This window comes from Phodopus roborovskii, unplaced genomic scaffold (genome assembly GCF_943737965.1).
Source record: "Phodopus roborovskii unplaced genomic scaffold, PHOROB, whole genome shotgun sequence".
Classification (NCBI taxonomy): Eukaryota; Metazoa; Chordata; class Mammalia; order Rodentia; family Cricetidae; genus Phodopus; species Phodopus roborovskii.
The window spans coordinates 5,856,173-5,879,135 of NW_026126514.1; the positions used below are offsets into that span (position 1 = coordinate 5,856,173).

Here is a 22,963-nt window from a genome sequence, read left to right on the forward strand (position 1 = left end):
GCCTCAGTTGTGGATTTGTAAAGAAAACAGTCACACTTGCCATTTCCTGTCCCAACCTAGTCTTCCTAATTATTGGTTTATACCATACCAGTCATGAAGATATGACTGAATTACTTCTGTATCTTTCAGGGTGGCTCCTACATTCATGTACTAACCCTATCAAAGTGCTCCACAGACTCTCTACATTCTGACAGTACAAGCTGCTATACTGCATGCTGATTACAATAAACCATTAGAGATGATACCTCAGATATAAACTGGGAGGCTCCATAGACATTTTAAAGGGGAATATAAATGATTTTTAAATTTATTTTGGTTTGGTCTATACTGTCTGCTGACAACTTTAAAACTTCCTAAAGTTGCTGGGTGGTGGTGGCACACTCCTTTAATCCCAGTACTCAGGAGGCAGAGGTAGGTGGATCTCTATGAGTTCGAGGCCAGCCTGGTCTACAAAGTGAGTTGTAGGGCTCTTATACAGAAAAACCCTGCCATGAAAAACCAAAAAACAAACACAAAATAAACAATAACAACATAGCCACCCCCCAAACCAAGCACACACACACACACACACACACACACACACACCTACATACACACCTACCCACCCCAAAACAAAACCAACAAAAACTTCCTAAAGTTATTGGCTAATAAAGCTTTTAAAAATTGTAGCCTTGAAAGCAACTTCAATTAGATGAACCAAGAGACATTGTGACTATGTTAGAAAGAATGGGGTTAGGTACTTCTGGACTCTTGCTTTATTATAATAACTATGTATCTACACTTATTTGTTTATTCTCTGTCTCTGCCTCTCTGTAGGTTGAGGACAGTCTGTGAGAGTCAGCTCTCTCCCTCTACCACATGGTTCCTGGCTTGGTGGTAATGGCTCACCTTACCTGCTGAGCCATTTTGCTGGTCCATCTCTTGCTTTATTAACTGTTTCATCTTGGGCAAGCTAACTGGAGTAAATTTCTTATTTGTGAAATGGAGACAGTAATAGTTACCTGGCCAAGTTGTGGAGATTAAGGACTATGTAGCAAAGAGCCTGGTGTGTAACAGGTACAAAGTAAGTATGGCAACATAAAAAGCTATTACAGAGCAAATAGGAGACTTTGAATCAGAACAGATGAGGATTTGGAAGGCACGGTTGAAACTAGAAATTTTTGGATAAAATGATTACCTATGAAATATAATCATCCAAATGGGGAGAATATCTATAACATATATTTAGGTTTAATTTTTGGAAATCAAGGGGTCTATCTTCTTTTATGTTGACTGTGCTATAAAATTCAACCTGAAAGGTCAATTATATAATAAACTTAATGTTGTCTACAGAGTCAATGATTAAGATTACACAGACATAGCCCCAAACTGTCATAAAGGAAGTAACACATTCAAAATGACATGTACAGAAATACAGGCAAACAAATGGTTTCATTTTAAACACACACACACACACACACACACACACACACACACACACACACACACAACTATTGCTGTAGACCTGAATAAACCAGGTCATGTTTCTTGTATTTTCTCTCCTCCTTACAAATGAGAAAACTGGTATAGCACAGATTGACTTGATATCATGTGTATAAATGTCAGGACTACACACTTTAAATCCAGATCAGTCTAATTTCAAAATATACTTCTTCCCTGGCAACCCTAAACTCTTTTTAAAGGGTTTTCAATGGAAAAGTAGAGCCCCTACAAACACACATTTCTAATAGTCTCTGAATTGTAAATGATGAATATTGAGCTCTCTCTCTCTCTCTCTCTCTCTCTCTCTCTCTGCCCCCCTCTCCCACTCCCTGTCCTTTTCTTTCTCCCTGACCCTGACCCTCTCCCTTTCTCACTGCTAGTAATGGTAAGGGGTTGAAAGACCTAATGGCAACTGTGATGTTGAGACCATGAGCTCTGAAGGTGAGGGTAAAATGCTGGTTTCACCACTTGTGAGGTGGTCCTGGTATCATTTCTTTCTCCTTTTAAAATTGCATAGGTATGCTGTGAAGATGTAATGAAAGGGTCCACATCCTGCAGTAGGCACAGTGCTTCATACGCCATTTTTCCTTTATCACTTTCATTAAAATGTTTCACATCCAAATGAGTGTTCTATATGAAAACTGAACCTAGTAATTATTGCCACAAATTATGCTATTTCAGTTAGTTTTATCCACTGGTTTATAGCATAAAAATTTCAAGTTCAAGATATTGAAAAAAACACATCTGCCTGTCTAACAAGTTCAGACTAATCCATTGACACACAAATTTGAGTAATCTGTTTTTTTAAAAAACGATCAAACAAATTTACAGATTATGCTAATATATCGAAGGAAACTGATTTTCATATTGGCACTTATAACTAATATTTAGTTTTCTTATATTTAAGTATCTTCTGAAAGAGCTAAAACATTTTCTTTCAGATTATTTCAATGTCTAGGAGGAAAGTTTAAAATAACATTTAAAGGACACTGTGCTTACAATACCTAAAACAATGTCTAATTTTGATGACACATCCTCCTTAAAGATTTAGAAAGACCCAATAGTCACACATCCTAACCTATCTACACATGATAACACGTAGCATGGGAATGAATGAAGTTATTAATCAATTCATTAATTGCTAAAGAATAGCTAAGCTGCTAAAAAAAAAAAAAACCCAAAGAAGGTAGTATTAGAGACTTACAGGCAATTCCAGATATACTATACAATACTTATGGTTGATATAATAAAAATACATAGTACTAGGATTATGGGTATATTTTTAGTGCTGAAATTGAGAAAGACAAACTAATTAGTATTTATGGTAAACAGCAAAATAGGATTCTGTTCCTCAGCATTTTGTAATTTTTTATTACATTAGGGAAAATATGAGTATTTTTGAACTATCACTGTAACCCAGCTAAGAATAAGAACAATTTTATTTTCAAACTTACAGTTAGAAGAAATGGGCTGTGTATATGAATGTATGTATGAATATATATTATATAAAACTTTTGATATTTTCCACATTCATGCCTGACAAAGGTAAAACAAAATTTCCTGTAACTTTTTTTAAATAAAGGACAAGAAAAATTTAATAATATTTTAATGTAGTTATGGAAGATCAACACTGTGTGACATCACAGTATTTCCCTCAATGACCTTAGGGATAAAAATAATTTCCCTTCAGTTATCAGTCTAGTGCCACAGACAGTACATTTTGAGAAAACACAGTTATGAAATTTATGGATCAATTATGGTACACTGAAATCTTTCACATCTATTTAAATAAAGTTACATGAAAAATTTTTTTAGATTTAAATGTCATCACTATTAGCCAATTACTGTTAAAAAGGAAATTTTAGATGAACCGAGTTATATAAATACAGATATTACCTCCCCTCCCCCCAGTTAGGGAATGAGCTCAGCCAGGGCTCTGAGTCTGGTAAACATACATTCTACTACTGGGCTATCTTTGCATCCCCCTATGAATATAGTTCTTAATACTATTCCACTGAGTCTAAATAAAGCATATTATAGAGTTGGCTACAAAGAATATATTTGCCTACTGACATGTTCTTTTTAAAAACATAGTTCACATATACCACCATTGATTAGTATTGTTTTATATACACAGGATATCTAAAGTTGATTCTCATTGCAATAACCCATTTCCTGAATGGGGCAAACACCTCTGTAACTAAAAGGTGAATTTTGCCATGTGTACAGCTTCGTGTGAGCCTAGAATCCTCGTGCTCAGAAGAGGTTAATCTAACCTGGGCTATACAGTAAGACTCTGTCTCAAAAACAATCCCATAAGCATCATACCATGCCAGTTTTGCAAAGGAGCAGTCAGGTCCAAACTGTTACAAAATACTGATTTCAAAGTCTCCTATTTTGACTTAAAAGTTTAAAGGATTGTTTTCTATGTAAGAGGTAAAATATGACAGGAAAACAAAGATTTGAAATAAATGGAAGAAAAAATTATTCTTCAGGTAGTTACTATGTTTTGTAACTAAGCACCATTCTGAGAAAAATTTGTCATAACTATTAAAGTCTGCAACAAATGTATTCAATAATACTGCTACATGTCATTCAGCGGTAGAACACCTTTAATAAAACCAGAGTGCATGTCTCTCTCTAGTGGTCCTAAAGGCAGAAACAATTTTAAAAAGTTAACTTAAAAATTCTAACACAATATTAGGTACATGTTTAAATTCATAGTTTAATTACCATTTAGATAACAATCACATCAAGTGTCGTGTTGAATAAACTCATAGTAACATTGGCATATTAAAAATGAAGCCTTGATGGCCACTGAAACAATACCTTGTGCTATAACTTACTTCTATGCGTCTATCTGCTGAATGTGCAGGAAAATACACAAAATGTGAAAAGAACTTTAAGAAGACAAATAATAAAGATTCTAGCTGGTGAATAGGAACAGGAATGGAACAGCATTTGTAAGCAGAAGTGGACAGTGAGCCCAGTGTGGAGCCCAGTCTATCAGTATTTCCTGATCATGGAGCTTGTTGATGACATGCGATAACAGTATTATTCCTATCACTTTAATACAGCCTTACATCTTATATACAAAAGTGATTTTCACTTTGCTGTTCCCAAATTCACCTTGGATACCTTTCCTTTCACCTTTTCATCTTAATGCCAAACCAATCACTTTTATATAGTGTTCATCTATGGAAGTGAATCTTACACTTTTTATATTATTTTCAAAAGATTCAGCCTCACATGATGTTTTCCCTTTTAGTTGAAAAGCTTAAGTTCTTTGGTAAAATTATTTTTCTGATGACAAATTAATTATTACTGGAAGGAAAGCTTTAATTTTATTAATAAAATCTCAATTGAGAATTATAATTCTATAAAAAAGATTAAAAATAGATTAGGTTAAAAAACTGTTGTATGTTTAAATTTATCTGATATAAAGATATATATTTGATGTAATGGGAATGAGAAGTACTTTATTATGGCCAAGTTCCTATTATGCTCTTTCTGCTTCCCTTAGACACCACCACAACACTCATTGCTGGGTTTCAGATGCCTAGTGCAGTGTCAATGATGAGTTCAGATATCTGGTAACAACAGAATGTATTGCAAGAATGCAAAGACACATGATGTCAGTTCAATAGAGCTACTTTTCATGCTGAGAAATGAACAAACAAAAGAAGTCAATATAACAGGGTATAACAAGTTTCAGTCAAAGAGTCCTATCATTAGTTACTTTATCCCCAAACCATGTTAGTGTTTCATGCAGACCTGGGTTAGTTAGTATAATTCTGGGAAAAAATTTAGTGACAACTTTTGAAATGTTTAGTATGAACCAGGGCAGTGTTAAGTCTGCTTACTGTCTCAGTTACAAGCACAGAGCTTGCTAGTTCTGGAAAAGGAAATGGGAGAAGAACAGAAGATGCTTTGGTTGACACTTTGTCTTACCTTCAGATAAACAGAACTGATACTTAATGATCTAAAGAGGGAAAATAAAATAAATGAAACAATCATAAGGAGTGCAAGATATTACAGAATAGGAAGGCCACGAGTAATTTTTTTCTGATTTCTTTAAAATTAGTTAATTGTATTAATGCAGTACCCTCTTAAAATCTTCAAATATTATAATATAATTTGCTGTACTAAATGCTTCTAGATCTAGACCGGGTTAGCTTTACTTATAAAGTTATAGATGATGACACCATATTTGTGAAATTTGATTCTCTCAAGTTGAGAGAGCTCTCTCTGCTTCAGAATCTCATGAAATGCAATGGCCAGTGACTGTGATGTGGATCATGTACTTTTATGAAGATTACTGGACTTTTAAAAAGAACCACAGTCAGATAAAAGAAAACAGATGTATATGCCGAACTCAAATAGTCATAAATAATATATTTCAATGATGAGAATTCTATGCAATCAAGATTTAGAAGAAAAGGGTATTGCATTTTGAGCTCACGACAAACAACCAATATTTTCCTTTACTCTTACCTGCATCAGAAGGTAAGTGATGGTAGGGTGCTGGAGAGAAAACTTGTGCTGCAAAGTCTTCAAATGTTGTTGGTTCTAAATGGTGCTGGACAATTGTTTGCAGGTACCGTGCTCTCTCCTCATAGCTGATTCCCTTCTGTTAAGGATGAACTGAGATGCTGTGTGCAGGAACATTTTATGAGAGGACCGCAACAGCGCATCCTCACTTAGTGAACTGTTCCTTGTTCTTACACATGACTAAAAGTGCCCCCTTTTAAAGCATAAAAATGTACTTCTTAGTGGCAGCTTATTTCTCTTGACTCCATGACAAATAACAGTTAACAGGAATTTGCTATAGAATAATTATAATACTGATTTATTATTAGAACAGTTTGAGAAAATATTCAACTGTTAGCTGGATCAGTCTGGGCCCTTCTTGTTAGTCAACTTTCATCTGCAGATTTACTCTCAGAAGTCATTCAATAAAATACTTAAATTCAATAAAATGCTTAAAATACTATGCCCCAAATTCTCAATTTTTTATTTGTAAAGATTTATTGTGAAATTCCTACATATCTTCTTCATTTTTAAAATCTCTGTATTTTCTCAACTATTGTTCTCATTTTGAATGGAAGACTACTGTTGTTATAATCCTCGAATAACTCCATGCAGTTAAGATAAATGCATAGCTGAATCTGTGTGTCAGTAAAAAATACCCCATCAATTACAACAGTGAAAGAAGCAGGGATATTTGCAAAGAGTCCATGGGGCTCCTAACTACTGTCCAACAAAGCATGGACAGGGCACCGGCACTGACAGAGAGAGACTGTACTTCGCTCTCACCACATATTATTCCCTGATATTATTGACAAGCAACCAGTACCTTGAAGTGTTGTTGCTTTTGAACAACCCCACTCCAGGCTTCCTGTTTCAGCAGGTCTGATTGTGCTGTTAGCATAGAAAGGACAAGAAAGGGAGAGAATATTTCTGTTGTTCATGAAAGCAACTATGGAAATGGCTGTCAAAGTGTAGAGCAGCAGGCAGCAACAGACAATTATCAGGAAAAAGCACATGCCGACTTCGTGTCATACAGTTCCTGAACTGAGAAACCACCTAACGTTTCTTCTTCAGGTTTTAAGTTCTCCTGCTGTACTCGGTGTGTGATGTGGACATTTAAACAAAGACAATGAAAATGCACACAAGACATTTACATAGGGAGTGTGAAAACTCACCCAAGGGTTTTTTTTTTTTTTTCTCAATTGATTTTTCTCTCCCTAAAAGCCATTTTAGTATTTCCATCTTAAAATTTGTTATTCTTTTAAAAATTATAGTTCAATACTTCACTTCTATAATTCTAGGAATTACAGCTCAAACTAGGAAGAATCATTTGGGAGCTAATTTAAACTGATAATTCAGTGGGTGATATTATGGCCAGTTACATTTACAAAAGTTTATTAAGAAGTGACAAAAAGCTAGCTAGTTAGAGACCAGACTGCCATTGGGTCTTGACTTAGATGGATCATTTACCTTTTTGATGGCTTGTATTCTAGCTTCTTGGATTAAAATTTATGATTTTGCATCAAATATTGAAATAACCTGGATGTTACCTCTTTATTATTTATTATTTTCAATTCTGTACATAGTAGTTGAACTCCAAAAGAATTTTACTTCTGAAATAGGTAGCAACAGGGTAAGATGTATCAAAGTGACTGGTGGTAAGCAAGGATTTTATGGACAGAGAGCAGGCATTTATGAGCAAATTTAACATACAAAAGTAACAGCATATTTAAAAAGAAGATATATGGTTCTAAATGGAGGAGGATGGAACTGACTGTTCAATCTAAATAATACCACATATCTCACAACTTGTTGGAAAGTACTTTTTTCATTGGGGGAGATTCACAGCTGCCGAATTTTCTGCAGTTAATAGAGTCCTTTGATTCACAGCAGTGCCCCTTGTACAAAAAATACTGGCCTTTGTGTATTACCAGAAACTAATTTTCTATTTGGCTGAAAAGGGAAAAATGGGGTTATTGCTTCTCCCTCCTACAGAGCTTTTCATTATGCCTGATGCACTCAACTTCTAAGCTCTTCTGAGAAAAAAAATAACTGAAGAGGCAAGAGGTAGAAAAGTGAGCTTGTTAGCACATTAGAAGTGAAGTATCTTGGTGGGCCCTAGAAATTCCCAGTGGTGTGTTAACTTATCACTCTATGCATGCTGGCACTGATAGTCTCCCAATTGATCACTCTCTTTTCGCACCAAAGGTGCTGCCAGGAAGCAAAGGCTGAAGGCCCACAGGAGAACAGTCTGCTATCAAAACAAGCTGTTTTTAAAAGTCTGCTTGAATGGGTAAAATGCTTCATGAAAAGCAGGGTGGAGACAGCTACCTGCTTTGAAAATGCTCTACTTTAGAGAGTCTATAAATGAAATATTTTACTTTATCTTATTTAGAGTTTACATAAAAAACTAGGCAGAAAAAGCAAATGTTAATATTTTTAAAACAAGGAGGATAGTTCCAACGTGCCAAATTCATCAAAGCAAAAAAAAAAAAAAAAAAAAAAAAAAGAAAAAAGGAGAAAAAAAAAAAAAAAAAAAAAAAAAAGGTAAATAATGCACAATGAAGGGTGACCTACTGTGGTATGTAACGGTTTTTAAAGCAACATAACTCTAAGCCATAGCAATAGTCTTATAAAATGGAAGGTTTCCCAGACATGTACATTTTATATAAAACACACAATGTATTTAATGAAAACAGGCTTCTTAATTTTGAGAAGTTTAAGTTTACGTGAAAGAGTGAGCTTTTACATGGGAACGTGTCACATATTAGCACAGGCTAACACCTCAACTTTCCTGTTTGTGGGTTAAGTCCAGAAATTGGGTAAATACTTATAGCCTAAAGTAACCCAATTTCTAAAAGTAAGTGTTATTTATAGTTTCTTCAAGTTTGTTGCAGCCAAATTAAGTAACATAAAAACGAACAAACCTAACCTACTGAACCTAACACACATTCACAATTTTTGGTTCAGAAAACATACAATTAGGAGATGTGATAAACTTCCAACACAGTCCTGGGTCCACACCAAGGCACTTTAATGATTACAATGATTATAAGGCACTAAAGAGTAGCCTTAGCATCTGCAGTTGTAACCAGCATCTGAAGCAGCGAATGCCTATATTTCTCCATAGCAGGTCAAACTCTTAGAGGCAGCTCTCTAGGGAAGAGTTTTTAGTACCTATAAATTGGCATACACAAACTCAGTGGCTAGCAAAAAGAGGACAACTCAAGCTACAGTCCTACTGTGAGTGAGTGTTCCAAATGGCATTAAAATTAAACACTGAAATGAGTATGATGAAAAGGTGAAGGGGAACTAACAAAAATATTCAGAAATAAAATTTAAAGTGCAGACATAAGATGAATTCATATACATGTTTGTGGTAAAATTTAAGACATTTTGAGTTAAAATTAACTTTAAAATTTGATAAAGGTGACTTTAATTGGTAGGAATCTTTAATACAGAAGTAGCCTATCAAACACACCCACCTAAAAATACACACCTACAAACATCTCCTTTACACCCCCACCTCTACAATACAGTCCCACCCCTACACACGCCCCTACCTATACTCCCCCATTCCTACACATACACACCCTACCCTACCCCATACCTACAACACCCTCTATACCCACACACCCTTACAATACAACCTCCATACCCATTCACACCTATGCACACACACCTACACACATCCTTACATAGACACCACACACTGCCCTCCTTCCCATGCACACAGGTGCTGCAATCACAGCACTACAATCACCCACTAATCCTCTGTCCTTGTGCTTTCTGCAAAGCAGAAAAGAAAAAGGGATATTGCAATTCTGAAAATAATGAAGAACACTACACATGTTCTGTTACAAAGAAATAGTTTAAATCTAAACTGAACTTTATTAAGTTTATATTAGTAGACATTCTGAGTAATTTTAATTTTAAATTTCAAAGCAGGCTGTTAAGAAACCAGAGTCCAGTTTTATCCTGGCTCTGAAAAGACAAGTATGAATTCCCTTTCCTACAGTTTATGGGGACATCACCATCTACCCCTATTTACTTTACTAGGACTTTAAAGATTATAAATACATTGTAACTCAAAGGTCCCAATACATGGGAGCTGACATTTATTTTCATTGCTACACTGGTACAAACACTGTTATATATTTCTTGAACTTAAAATGTATTTAAAAGTATGTTCCACTGTTCCATACTTTATGAAGTATGGACCTCTGCAATATTATATCCAAATGTAAGGGCTATAGCTTTACAAGTAGTTTTAATAATCTTTTAGGAACTGTAAAACTCTTCATCTACTCTTTTGGACAGATTCTGTTCCTCTGTCAGCAATGTAACCAATATAACCAAGATATTATTTTTGTACTAGTTTAACGTTTGGTGCACGTCTTTGTAAATGGCAGGTGCTGTCCTGACACATTTCCCTCCCTCCTTTCCCTGTTTATAGCCTTCCAAGCTAACCCTAAACACCATGCCTGGCTCTAGGAAAGTTTTCAATGCCAAGGTAGGAAATCTATCTCTGTTGCCAGATACACTTGCATATAATCTGAGCATTTCAAAAGCTGAGGCAAGAGGGTCTCAAATGCCAGGCTAGTTTGGGTGACAAAATGAGCATGCATCCATCAAAATATAGCTATCTTCACATGTTAGGACTCTACAATAATGTCAGTAATGTTTCTTATTTGTGGCATGTACAGAAAAGGTTTAAATAGTAAATATTTCCATTTTATTAAAGTGCAAGGAGACTAGACTAAAAGGGAGACTTGTTCTTAAAGAAGCTACAACCTTCAATTTCTACAGTTTTCTTAATCCTGTAATTTCAAATTACAGGATTTTTTTTTTTTTTTAAACCATGGAAATAAGAACACTTTCACTTTTCTTTTTTGGAGGCAGGGTCTCTCTGTTATGTAACTCTGGCTGTTCTGGAACTCACTCTGTAGATCAGGCTGGCCTCCAAGTCCCAGAGATCCACCTGCCTCTGCCTCTGCCTCTGGAGTACCTGGACTAAAGGGGTGCACCACCATGCTCAGTTTCACTTTCAGTTTTGTGATCACTGATACCAAGGCACGATTCAGTAGGCTGTACATTTAGCTAGAATGTAATTTATGGTTAGAGTAAAAGAAATGGGAAGTCTTGCATTCATACACACTTTAAATACACATATACAAGAATGAATAAGGCATAATTCATGTGTTATAAACAAATATCAAAGTTTTTTTTAATATTGCTTATTTTCCTCTTTTATGGTTTATTGACTTACCTCCTAAATTCAGGGTGGTGGTGGAAGGGAACCCTACCATAAAGATGGCTTCTTTTAAAGTAAGCCTGAAGTTTTGGTATCTGTTATCAATGCAGTCTTAGGGAGGGACCAAATGCCCACTTTGGTCTTGCTGGCTCTCTTAGGCAGCATGTGCTCTACACTCAGCCTGTGGTTCTCTGTAGCTATGAGGAGTAGGAGTTTCTTGTCTCTTCTCTGTATTCCAGATTCCAAGAATATTATCATAGGGAGAATTATGACAGAAACCATTATTTAAAAATTCTGACTACTGGATGAAAAATTGTATTGGAGAATGTTATTTAAATTGTACTTTGAGTTGTAAGTGAAGTGGCTATAATCTGGGTACTACTTAAATTATTAGAACCAATTGGTCAATAAGTAGCTATTGCGGTAAATAAGGATCAGGATAAACAAATAGGCCGAATAGATGTTTATTCAGGGAGAAATAACTTACAACCTAGACAGATGAACACCAGGAAATTCAACCCGATCCTCTCCTGTCCGAGTCACGCCAGAAAGAGAGAGCGCCTTCCTGGCCCCCTCCGACCTCCTTCCTCAGGTCACCTCCGCCCATCGCTCCACCCCCCAATGGGCGTGGTCAGTGCTACAGAAGGACTACCTCACTACAATTCCCCTTTAGTCTAAAGAAAAGATTTAGGCTTAATACAAAACTATATACAAAACAGTGAATAACAAGTGTGCTCTAAGAAAAGGAAAATCGAGAACAAAATGACCTACATATCTAGTCCTAGGGTGAGGGCATAATGGAGTTTACAATAGAGTTGTCCTAAGCTGGAAAACGTAAGTCTACTACCTAATATATCTAACTAGGAAGAGAGAATAATAGTTGTGATAGTTTAATCTTCAACCTCATCAAGACCTGAGAAGGAAATTAACAATACTAGAGTAGACAGGAAATGCGGATGGACAACTTCCAAAAGGTGCAGCAAGGACAGAAACAGCAAGCCACCTGAACAGTCACCCTAGGTCTCACAGCGACGTTGGTACACCCAGATTTGGCTAAGGCCAAGAGAACTTGACAGACCACAACAGCAGGGAAATAGAATGGCTGTCTTACCCTGACTTGGCAAGGTCAAGCAGTCTTCTATATTTGTCTCCTGCAAGCACATAGGACTGCATGTCCAAATCAGTGGTCAAGGTGGGGGCAATTCTATGCCCAACAGGCCATTAGCTGAGGCGAGATTGAACTCCAGCAGGAGCAACATCAGTGTCCAACATATTTTCGGGAAAGTGCACGGTGCTGTCAGGAGCAACAGTGTCTCATGTCAATGGAGTACTAATATTAAAACATTTAAATGCCATGTTCTGCATGTCTATGAAGTGATTGAAGATTAAGCATCTATATCTGACTAATCTCATAGGTACAGGAAATGTGAGTGAAGATAATCTGTAATACTCGGGAACTTAGCTAAAAGACTGATTAAAACTTTCCTGAGTAAAGCAGGAACAAATACTTAAACAATATAACTATTTACATATACCTACATGTAAATCCCTAAAATAGAGGTAGAGTATAAGTGTCAAGACAAGAGGTAGAACTATAAAGGGCAGCAAGATAAATATCCCAAATTGTATCAATATACAAAATGTCTTGAATACAGGAAAAGTATACATACATAGAATATGGTAAAAAATAATGTGCATAAATATTATAAGTGGAAAGATTTAACACAATATAACAAAATATAAACTTAATTTTACATAGCTTACCACATAGGAATACATAACAATGTAAGCTGTAAAATACTATCTCATTCATACTCAAATTCTCAAGGAAATAGGCTAATCTACTTATATCCCATCTAAACCATACCTTTACCCACCATTCCCTATTCCTGTCTAAAAGATAAACCCGAGTGTAAGCATCACCCAATCCCAAATAACTAAAACCAACCCAAAGACGATGACTATTATCCCAAAATTCCAAGGGTAGGGAAAGGGGGTGTAGTCATATTAAGATTACTTCCTGCTGAAATGGGACGATGATTGCTCCAATGGATCCTGTAGGAAGAAAATTTTTAGCAACCAAATTTCTCAACAGAACTGGCTGTGACATATGTAGTTAGTCACTGTGTGGCAGAAAATTTGTAAGACAGTTTTGAAACTATAATGATAAAAATGCATGGTCTCTGCCTCAGTTCCTGTGACATTAGTTTCTCCACAAGTCTAAGCACAAAATTAACAATTAAAATACAGCATAAACACACACAGAACCTCTAGTCTACAAAGTGCAATAACAACACCCAAATGCCACCACAATCTGCCCCTCAAAGTTAGAAGAGATTCCTTCTCTTCCTTCGTCTCTTGAGACAGGATTTTAAGTAGTTCAGGGTGGCTTAGAACTCACTGTGTAGCCAAGGATGATCTTGAACTCCCGATTCTCCTGTCTCCATCTCCCAAGTGCTGGGATAACAGGTGTTAGTCACTGACCCTACCAGAAGCTATTTAAGTGAGCGTAATTTACTAGAATAAGCACCAGTAGAGAGACTACAGAGATGGGGATGGGAAAAACACCAATACCAAAAAAAAAAAAAAAAAAAAGTGTGCACGAGAGAGAGAATATGAATATGCAATTATATGTGGGCCACAGTGCATGTGTGGGGAGGTTAGAAGACAAACTCATGCCTTCCACCATGAGGCACATCCCCCACTGTTTACATCAGTCTAGCCTGAAACTTCTGGGGATTTTTGTGTCTTCACCTCCTATCTCATGAAAGGACCCTGGGCATAACTGTGAACTTGACTCTTAACACTTGTGTGGTAAGTACATAACCCTCCGGACCCACCTTCTTTAACTTAACCCCATCACAGCCCATCTCTAGTTATACTTATGTATATACTTGGTTCCGCCCCACCTCTTGATCTTGCTGACACTTTGGAATAAAAGAAAAAAAAAAAAAAACCAGAAAAAAAGCACAGTGTAGCAGGTGAGGTGGCCACATCTTTAGTCTCAGCACTCTGGAGGCAGAGGTGGGCTAATCTCTATGAACTCTAGGCCAGCCAGAACTATACAGTGAGAACTTGTTTCATTAAAAATCAAGCAAACAAACAACAGAGCAAAACAGCCAGAACAATGTATAAGTAGGTAAAGTTCAACATCAGCAGAAAGAAAAACTGAGAACTGCTCTTTATTTATTCTTGAATAATTGGTTAAAGAAAACATTCTATGAATGTTGAAAAGAATCACAAATCATTATAATTCAGCACTGAGACAAATGTATTCCCTCACTTTCAATAATTTGTAAAAGAAAAATTAACATTTATGGGGAGCTCATGGACCACAGACTGGGAAACCAGCATAAAACCAACTCAGACCTCCTGAATGTGGGTCTCAGTTAGGAGGCCTGGGCAGTTTATGGGGCCTTTGGTAGTGAATCAGTATTTATCCCTAGTATACAAATGGACTTTGAGAACCCATCCCACATAGAGGGTTACTCTCTCAGCCTATGCCCTGCTCCAAATGATGGGACAGACTTTGAAGATCCCTTATGGTAGGCCTCACCCTCCCTGGGGAGCAGAAAGGGGATAGGATAGGGAGTTTGTGGGGGGGGGGCAGGGGAGGAGGGGATGGAGAGGGAACTGGGATTGACATGTAGAAAAAAAAATCTTTTCCAATTTAAATAAAAAAAGAAAATTTAACATTTAAAATTTTTCATTTTATAATAGCGTTTAAACTATTTTTATTTTTATAAAGAGAAAGGACCTTAAGGAAAAATCCATGTAGGAGATAAAATGTGGATGTCAGGTGAGATGGGGGATACTGGGGGGAATATCCCACTTAGAACATAGCATGCTAAGGAGTTCAGGTTGTTTACCTCCACTATCATGTGGATGGGTGGGAGGGGCAAGTTAGTTAAACATTCCAGGTGCAGATGATCAGAGTGCAATGTGGTTTTCACCAGATATACTAATTCTACACAAGGAACCATATGAAGTTCAACCAAAGCAAACTCACAAACTACCTTTTTTTTTTTTTTCCTTTCCCCAATGTTTTCGGAGATAGTCTTGCTTTGGGACTCAGGCTGGCCTGAAACTCACAAACATCCTGCCTCAGCCCCTCAAGAGCTTGGAATTGGGGCATGTGTCACAAGCCTGATTGTTTTGTCCCTCCTTCCCCAAACCCCAAAAATGTTTATTCAGCAGTAAGTTTCCTTGCTTTGAGGAGGAATACTGCAAATTAACAAAAACCAAAGCTGCTGCCGAGTCAAAGCTGGACTAGAAACTTGGTCTTTTAGGTAATGCCTTAGTATTCTTTAGATCTAATTTCACTGATCTGTGTGTTTTGTAGAGGAGAAAAAAAAAGGGCTACGGGGCATGTTATCCCAAAGATGGCCAAGACAATGAGCACTAGCCAAATTCTCAAGCTGTTTTGAAAATATGTTTATATCTCTACACTATAATTATTGTACTTTAATATATGCATATATATCATAGTTAAAAAAATTCCAATTTGCCCTAATGTAAAAATGAGAAAAGGATTCAAGTGATATTTAACATTTTAGTTTTAGAAGATCATGAAATACCTTTATAAACTGTGAAGCAAAAAAAAAAAAAAAAATCACTGAGTAGCCTTAAATAATGAAGAATTTTATTGAGATATGCAGTATGTGTAGATATATTTTACAAATGAACTTCAAGGATTCCATGCTACTATTAGTTGTAAAGTATTATATAAGCCTGAAATATATAGGGCAACTAAAGTATCCTAGGAAATAATAGGCACCATTCATTTACAAAATGAATGTAAACTATATTGCTTACCTTACAAAGCAATATCAGGTAAATTAGTGATGTGGCAGGAGGAGGGATATTCTATTTCTTTCCTACTGTAGCTAAATCTGCCATGAAATCTATAGTCTATGTCATTCGCAATGAAAACAAATTCTTCCAAATATCATATTGTTTAATTGCATCACACTAGCAGAAGTCCTTCTCAAAAAGCCTGCAACAGGTTATGATCAACTGTCTGTTTTATGATGTCTTATATTAATGCAATTCTTTAGTAGCTGACACTATCTACACCATTAGGAAAAGCTGTGATTTGTCAGTGCAGACAAAGCTGGGCTTTAATCCATCCTTTTAACCACATTGCCAAGTCTGTATTGTTTTCACTGCGTCTCAATTAGAGATAGGCAGGACACCTGGTACTTCTTTATCGGAGTCCCATGGCTGCCAGATGACTCAAAATCCATAGCAGGTGCTAAGGCAGTGTGAGGATAGCCCTATTACTGAAAGCTGGAGTAGAATACATTTGTACCATATATAATTGCTTGTAAATCATTCAATTACTAAATGAAAACATTAGAAGAGTTGATAGGTCCATTTCTACCAATGTTCATGTAAATATATTAAGAAAGATTAGCCTCAAATAAATAGGCTTAAAAATTCAAACCTATCTAAAGTTTCTGAAAATACTTCCTGATTTAATAATCTAATAATCATTGGTGATTTCCAAATATCACTAACATGACTACCAAATACTTATCTCTCTCTCTCTTGTACCTTTACAAAAGATGCATGAAACAAAATATCTAAAAGAAAAACTGAATTATCTGGACTTCAAATTTAATGAAATTAAAAATTTGTAACTATTCTTGTTAAGATATACTTGAGAATACTACATTGACTTGTAATAATGGAATCTTTATACCGAGTAAAGAATGGCTCCAAAATTACTAGTATTAGAGTAAGTTTAAAATTACTGGGAGGGTGATGTACTGTTCCTTTTAGGAACAAAAGTTACAGTTCATCAAAGCAGAGAAAATTAATGTAGGAGCTTCAGGTGATTGTAAAAAGGAAAACACACACACACACACACAAAAATGAAGTCTACCCCAAACCAAAAGAGCTCCCCAAACTCTAAAGTGAGATTTTACAGTATACAATTACTTAAATGTTATCTCTACTTAAATATGCACTAATATGATTTAGATTTTAAATGCTGTAATTATTGGGGATACAGAAAAGTGATTTTATTATCAGAGAAAGTATTAACAAAGCACAGCAAATTGCCATTTCAAATATGGTCATAGAATCTATGATAAGCAGTATATTGGCTTAAACTAATGCACTATGTGCCCCCAGGGAATGATAGCCTGGGACACTGGGCTTTAACATCAAAATCTGTCCATTAATCTTGACTTTAAATATAATCTATTCTGCAGTAGAAGGAAGAATGGACATTCAATGAATTACTGTTTTTGAAATACTGCACTAGTGCCATTTACTAAAATTACTTAAGGGGATACAAGGAGAGGGAATTCTAGTAAATTTTACAGATTCACTAATTTTATAAATCATGCATTTGACTGTCTCCAACTTCAGCAAGAACATCTCAGTTATATAAAAAATTATAGCAAAAAGTTTAAAAACCTCTCTTTCTGCTCTTATATGAGAGTAGCAGCCTAAACTGAACATCAAATATAATGTAGTCAATTTAATTTCAGCTGGAAAAAGAATCACTCCTGGAAATACACTGTGGGGTCAGAACCCCTGGAGGCTTAAAGTAGGCTTTAGCTTAAAAAAGAAAGAAAGTACATCACTGTTTGCTTGCTACAGAACTGATCAACGGCTTGTTGAAAGAGTTCCAGAGGACACAGAAAGCTCAAGGAGTGTTATGCAAATAACAGGTAGGTGAAAAATAAACTAGTCAGAACTCACTGGGGTAAGGGTACAAGATTAAAACAGCCATTAGCTATTTATTATTATATTATATATGTCACCTGGGAATTCCAAAAAGGCAAAGTGTAAAGGAAACTAAACTAGATTTATAACTTCATCTGATATGTGAATTGTGGTTTTAAGCAATTCTCATTTAAAAATTTTATGGATATAAAAATACATTATTTCCATCTGATACAGAAATATCATGAAATAAAACTAACATCATTGTAGTATAAACTGGTGGGCTGAAAAGGGATGCAGTATGATAACATGGGGTTACAGGTGGCTGTTTAAATATATTCATTTGCTTCCTTTTTGATAGTTATGTGCTAAAGGAAAGTCAACACTCCTATCAAGAGAGTAAGTTAATGTGGAAACATCAGTTCTACAGCAGTTATTTTTTGCTCCTTCTCTTTTCTGAGCAGCAATTAGTGAAGCAACCCCTTCCCCTCCTCCCTAGCTGTCAAGCTGTTCAGAGCAGTTTGCAACTTGACAATGGTACCATTGTGAATGCTCTCTGGGCTTCCTTCCCACAGAGAGTTAAATGGGCAGTTCCTGCTGCCCATGATTGGTGTCCAGTGAAATAATACTCAAGAGCCAGGTTTTATCAGCTTCACGCCAAAGAAGTGAAGCCAGGGAACCCAAGCCTTCATATCATACTGGACCATATGCCAACCCTGATGGCCCCAAAGGTTTATCACTAAGAATCAGGATCCATCATGTCCCTTGTGAAATTTCACTTCACATACCTTATGTGAAATGCAAAGCTTCACTAAAAACTGAACCTTCTTTACAACTGGCATGAACAGATGGACGTTAACAGTGGTTTGGCAAGCAAAAGTTAAGATTTAAATAGGCTATACTGTAGTGTTCGAGAGAATGTTATTTAGAAGAAAATGGGGAGATTTGTAACCCATACTTTAATTTTAATTCCATTACTGAATTAATAAAAATCATTATTAAAAACTTTTCCTTTTAGTAAAATGAAAAGGATTAAAAACACTCTAGTTCCTATGTCCAATAGGCTTAACAAGGCAAACTAATTTCTACTTTACAGCCTTTACTTGTTCTCTGAATCCCCCAATACCATCCGTGTCTACAGTTGTTTTTAATATTTAAACAACGACTAGAATGCATTTTTTGCATCATTATGGTGAATAATAATATGGATATACCAGCATACTGTTGTCACCCACAGAACACAGGTTTTTTAACTTGGGAAAGGAAACCCTGTGACATCACAGGTGAGAAGTTAAAGATAAAAGCAGAACAACATCAGATTTCGGTGTTTTTAGGAGCAGTATGTCCAGGCCCTCATGGAGTTCTTTATCTTGCCTCTTGCATACTGAGATATGACCCAACTGTCTAGATTGGTATTTGTGGATAAGATATAAATGTATAAGATAGTGGAAGTATTTTATTTATTTTTTGTCATGAAGCCAACATACAAAAGGAATTGGACTCCACCCCCAAAGAGGATAGGCTATAAGAACTTCATTTACCAGTATTGTTTAAAAGGATAATGTATAAAAACAGTAAGATTGTTCTGTAAGAATGTATAGTCTAAACCGGGTGTGGGGAGCACATCTGTAATCTCAATAGCTTGGGAGGCAGAAGTAGACTTTGATTTCAAAGCCAGTCTACAGTACATAGGAGTCCAGACTTGCCTGGGCTACAGAAAAAAAGAAGGTATGTCTCAAAAACCAAAGGACTGAGGTACAGCTTGCTTAGCAGTAGAGTGCTTGTCCAGTGCATACACACCGAGTTTGGTTTTCAGCACTACAAAGAATCTATCATAGGAAACAGAAAATCTTAATGCTCTCTAAAAATGATAAATATGTATAAATATTATCAAACATTTATAAATGCCTTCTTAATCTCACTAAGAAAAAAAAGACACTAGCTATTACTGTTAATAGCCTGACAATAATTGCCTGATGAATTATAAAAAAATTGAGATTTATGAAAATGACAGTTAATAAAACATACATTTGGAAAGGCTTCACCAAAGGAAAAATTTATTAATTTAAACTATAATTCCTCTATTAATCATCAGGCAAAAAGCATACAAAAGCAGAAGGGATTGTCACCAGCACCATTTGTCAGTAACACCAGAAAACCAAGATCACTTTGCTTTTCTTAATTCTGGCCACTCTGTCTGGTGTAGATACATTTCTTCATCTTCACTTGCTACTGCTCTGATGGGGGATGTCCTTTTGTATATGTTTCTCTTATTGGCTGATGAATAAAACATTGATTGGCTGCTAGCCAGGCAGGAAGTATAGTCAAGACTAGGAGACTGAGGAGAATTCTGGGGAGAGGAAGCAGAGAGAGACTGCCAGGGAGAGATGCCATGTAGACTGGGAAGATAGAATACACCAGATGTTCTCTGGTAAGATAAGGCCATGTAGAAAAATACATAGATTAGTAGTTATAGGTTAATAATTAACAGAGAGCTAGCCAGTAAGAAGTCCTAGCCATCAGTCAAGTTTTATAATTAATATAGTATCTGTGTTTATTTGGGGCAAAATGGCTGCGGGACCAGGCGGGAAAAATCCTCCGTTTTCACTGCTTTCATTTGCCCTGTATCACCCAATAGTGTGATCTGCTTGCATTTAAAAAATATTTATTTATTTATGGGCAGAGGGAATGCACATGGAGGTCAGAGAAAAACTTTTGTGGGAGTTGGTTCTCTTCTTCCACTTTGTTTTGAGGCAGGGTCTTTCATTCCAGAAGCTGAATACCTGAGGCAAGCTCTGGCCAATTTTCCCATCTCCACCTTCTTTCTATCTTACCACAGAAGTGCTGGGAATACAGATTCACCAGACTGCATCTGGCTTTTTATGTGGGTCGAGAGGGATGGACTTGGGCTGTTGGGTTTTCATAGCTGATAATTCAGTTTTTATCCACTGAACTATCTCCCTGGTCCCAACTCTCACTTCTTGACCACATTATACTTCATAACTGTTCCTACATCCCTTTCCTATCCTGAAAAACTGGAATTTTCTCTGTCTCATTAAATCCTGGTCATATTTAAAGTAATCTGCAGAACAGAATTCCTTGGTAAAGCCATTCCTAATCCGCTCCAACCAACACTATCTCTTCTCTCTCCCTCCCTATCCTACTTTGTATATATCACTTGTGCTGGGCTCTCTGTGTGCACTTCACTAATCCAGTTCACAGGATTCTCCTCTCCCACACCACTGTGTGCTTCTCAAAGGTGGAATTTTTTTTTTTTTTTTTTTTTTAAATACAAGGTCTTACTATGTAGCTCTGGCTATTCTGGAACTCAGTAACTAGATTAGGCTGACCTTGAACTCACAGAGATTCACATGCCTCTGCCTCCTAAGTGCTGGGATTAAAGACATGTGTCACCACATCCACACCTAGAGGAAGCAGTGGCTTTTTAAATTCTAGCTTTACTCTGACAACAAATATGTGAATAAGTGAATGACCCCGCAGTCCTTAGTAATATGGTAAATATTAGTTCTTGGTAGAGGATAAAACCTGTATCTTAGACTAAAACAATGTTGCTTAATAAAATAAAAGTTGAAGCTGGGAGGTTATGGTGCACCTTTAATCCCAGCACTCGGGAGGCAGATTTGTCTGAGTTAAAAGGCAGCTTGGTCTATAGAGTGAGTTCCAGGACAGCCAAGACTACACAGAGAATCTCTGTCAAAAGCACAGAATGAGGGGAGCATATGAGAGTGAGAATATGGTACCCTTAGATTATGGTTCAATTCCATACAACAAACTTACTCCATCACCATCACATTATTTATTACACACCAGGGTTTCATGTCTAAACCCTTCTTTCTTTTGTCTACCTGTCTTTTTTTTTGGCTCCTATTTCCCTTTCTTTCTTCCCCCACCTCTTTCCAGTATTAGGAGATTTGTGTATGCTAGGCAAGTGTTCTTCCATCAAGTTACAGCCCTTTTAAAAATAAACCTTTTTGTTTTTAAATTTGGAGACATAGTGAATTTACTATGCATCCTAGTTTGGTCTAAAACTTTGATCCTCCTGCCTGCCTCAGCTTTCTAAGAAGTTGGTTCTATAAGTGTTTGCCACTATATGTGGTTGCTTGTATTTTTTTCCTTGTTGAGAGCATAAGTCAGATTTGGTATTTCCAAACCAACAATAACTTTAAAAAACTGTGATGAAAGATGAATTTCCCCCCTATTTTTTAAAAATTTAAATTAGAAACAAGCTATTTTTTTTTTTTACGTCAATCCCAGTTCCCTCTCCCTCCCCGCCTCCCTTGCTCCCCACCAACCCCCTATGCCATTCCCTTTCTGCTCCCTAAGGAGTATGAGGATCTTTAAAGTCTGTCATATCATTTGAAGCAGGACCTAGGCCCGCCCCCATGTGTCTAGGCTGAGGGAGTATCCATCTATGTGGAATGGGCTCCCACAGTCCATTCATACACTAGGGATAAATAATGATCCACTCCCAGAGGCCCCATAGACTGCCCAGTCCTCCTACCTAACACCCACATTCAGAAGGTTTGGATCAGTCCTATGCTGGTTTCCCAGCTATCAGTCTGGGATCCATGAGTTCCCTCTTGTTTAGGACAGCTGTTTCTGTGGGTTTCTCCAGCCTGGTCTTGACCCCTTAGGTCATCACTTCTTCCTCTCTGCAACTGGATTCCAGGAGTTCAGCTCAGTGTTTAGCTGTTGGTATCTGCTTCTGCTTCCATCAGCTACTAGATAAAGGCTCTAGGATGGCATATAAGATAGCCATCAATCTCACTATCATCCTTGTAGGTCTCTGGACATTTCCCTACTGCCATATTTCTCTTAAAACCTATAATGGCTCCCTCTATTATGGTATCTCCTGTCTTGCTTTCCTCTATTCTCCCGACTCAATCTTCCTGCTCCCTCATGTCCCCTCCTTTCTCCTGACCCCCCCCCTCTCAATTTGTTCAGGAGACCTATAATGACTGAAAAGAATCTACTAGATAATTAGTAGTATCATCAACA

The 22,963-nt window shown here is 36.6% G+C and overlaps 1 protein-coding gene across 6 annotated transcripts in view; it reads right to left on the reverse strand.

Annotated features, from left to right (window-relative positions):
* The window catches only part of Ralgapa1 (Ral GTPase activating protein catalytic subunit alpha 1), a 199,380-nt gene that overhangs the window by 3,627 nt on the left and 172,790 nt on the right, over window positions 1-22,963 (reverse strand). For 5 of the 6 annotated variants that reach the window (XM_051195870.1, XM_051195866.1, XM_051195869.1 and 2 more), the window contains one exon: window positions 5,977-6,101. In XM_051195870.1, coding sequence (XP_051051827.1) covers window positions 5,977-6,101 — 125 coding nt within the window. Of the gene's footprint in view, window positions 1-5,433; window positions 5,465-5,976; window positions 6,102-22,963 lie in introns of all 6 variants that reach the window. The other variant, XM_051195867.1, reaches the window with a different exon arrangement.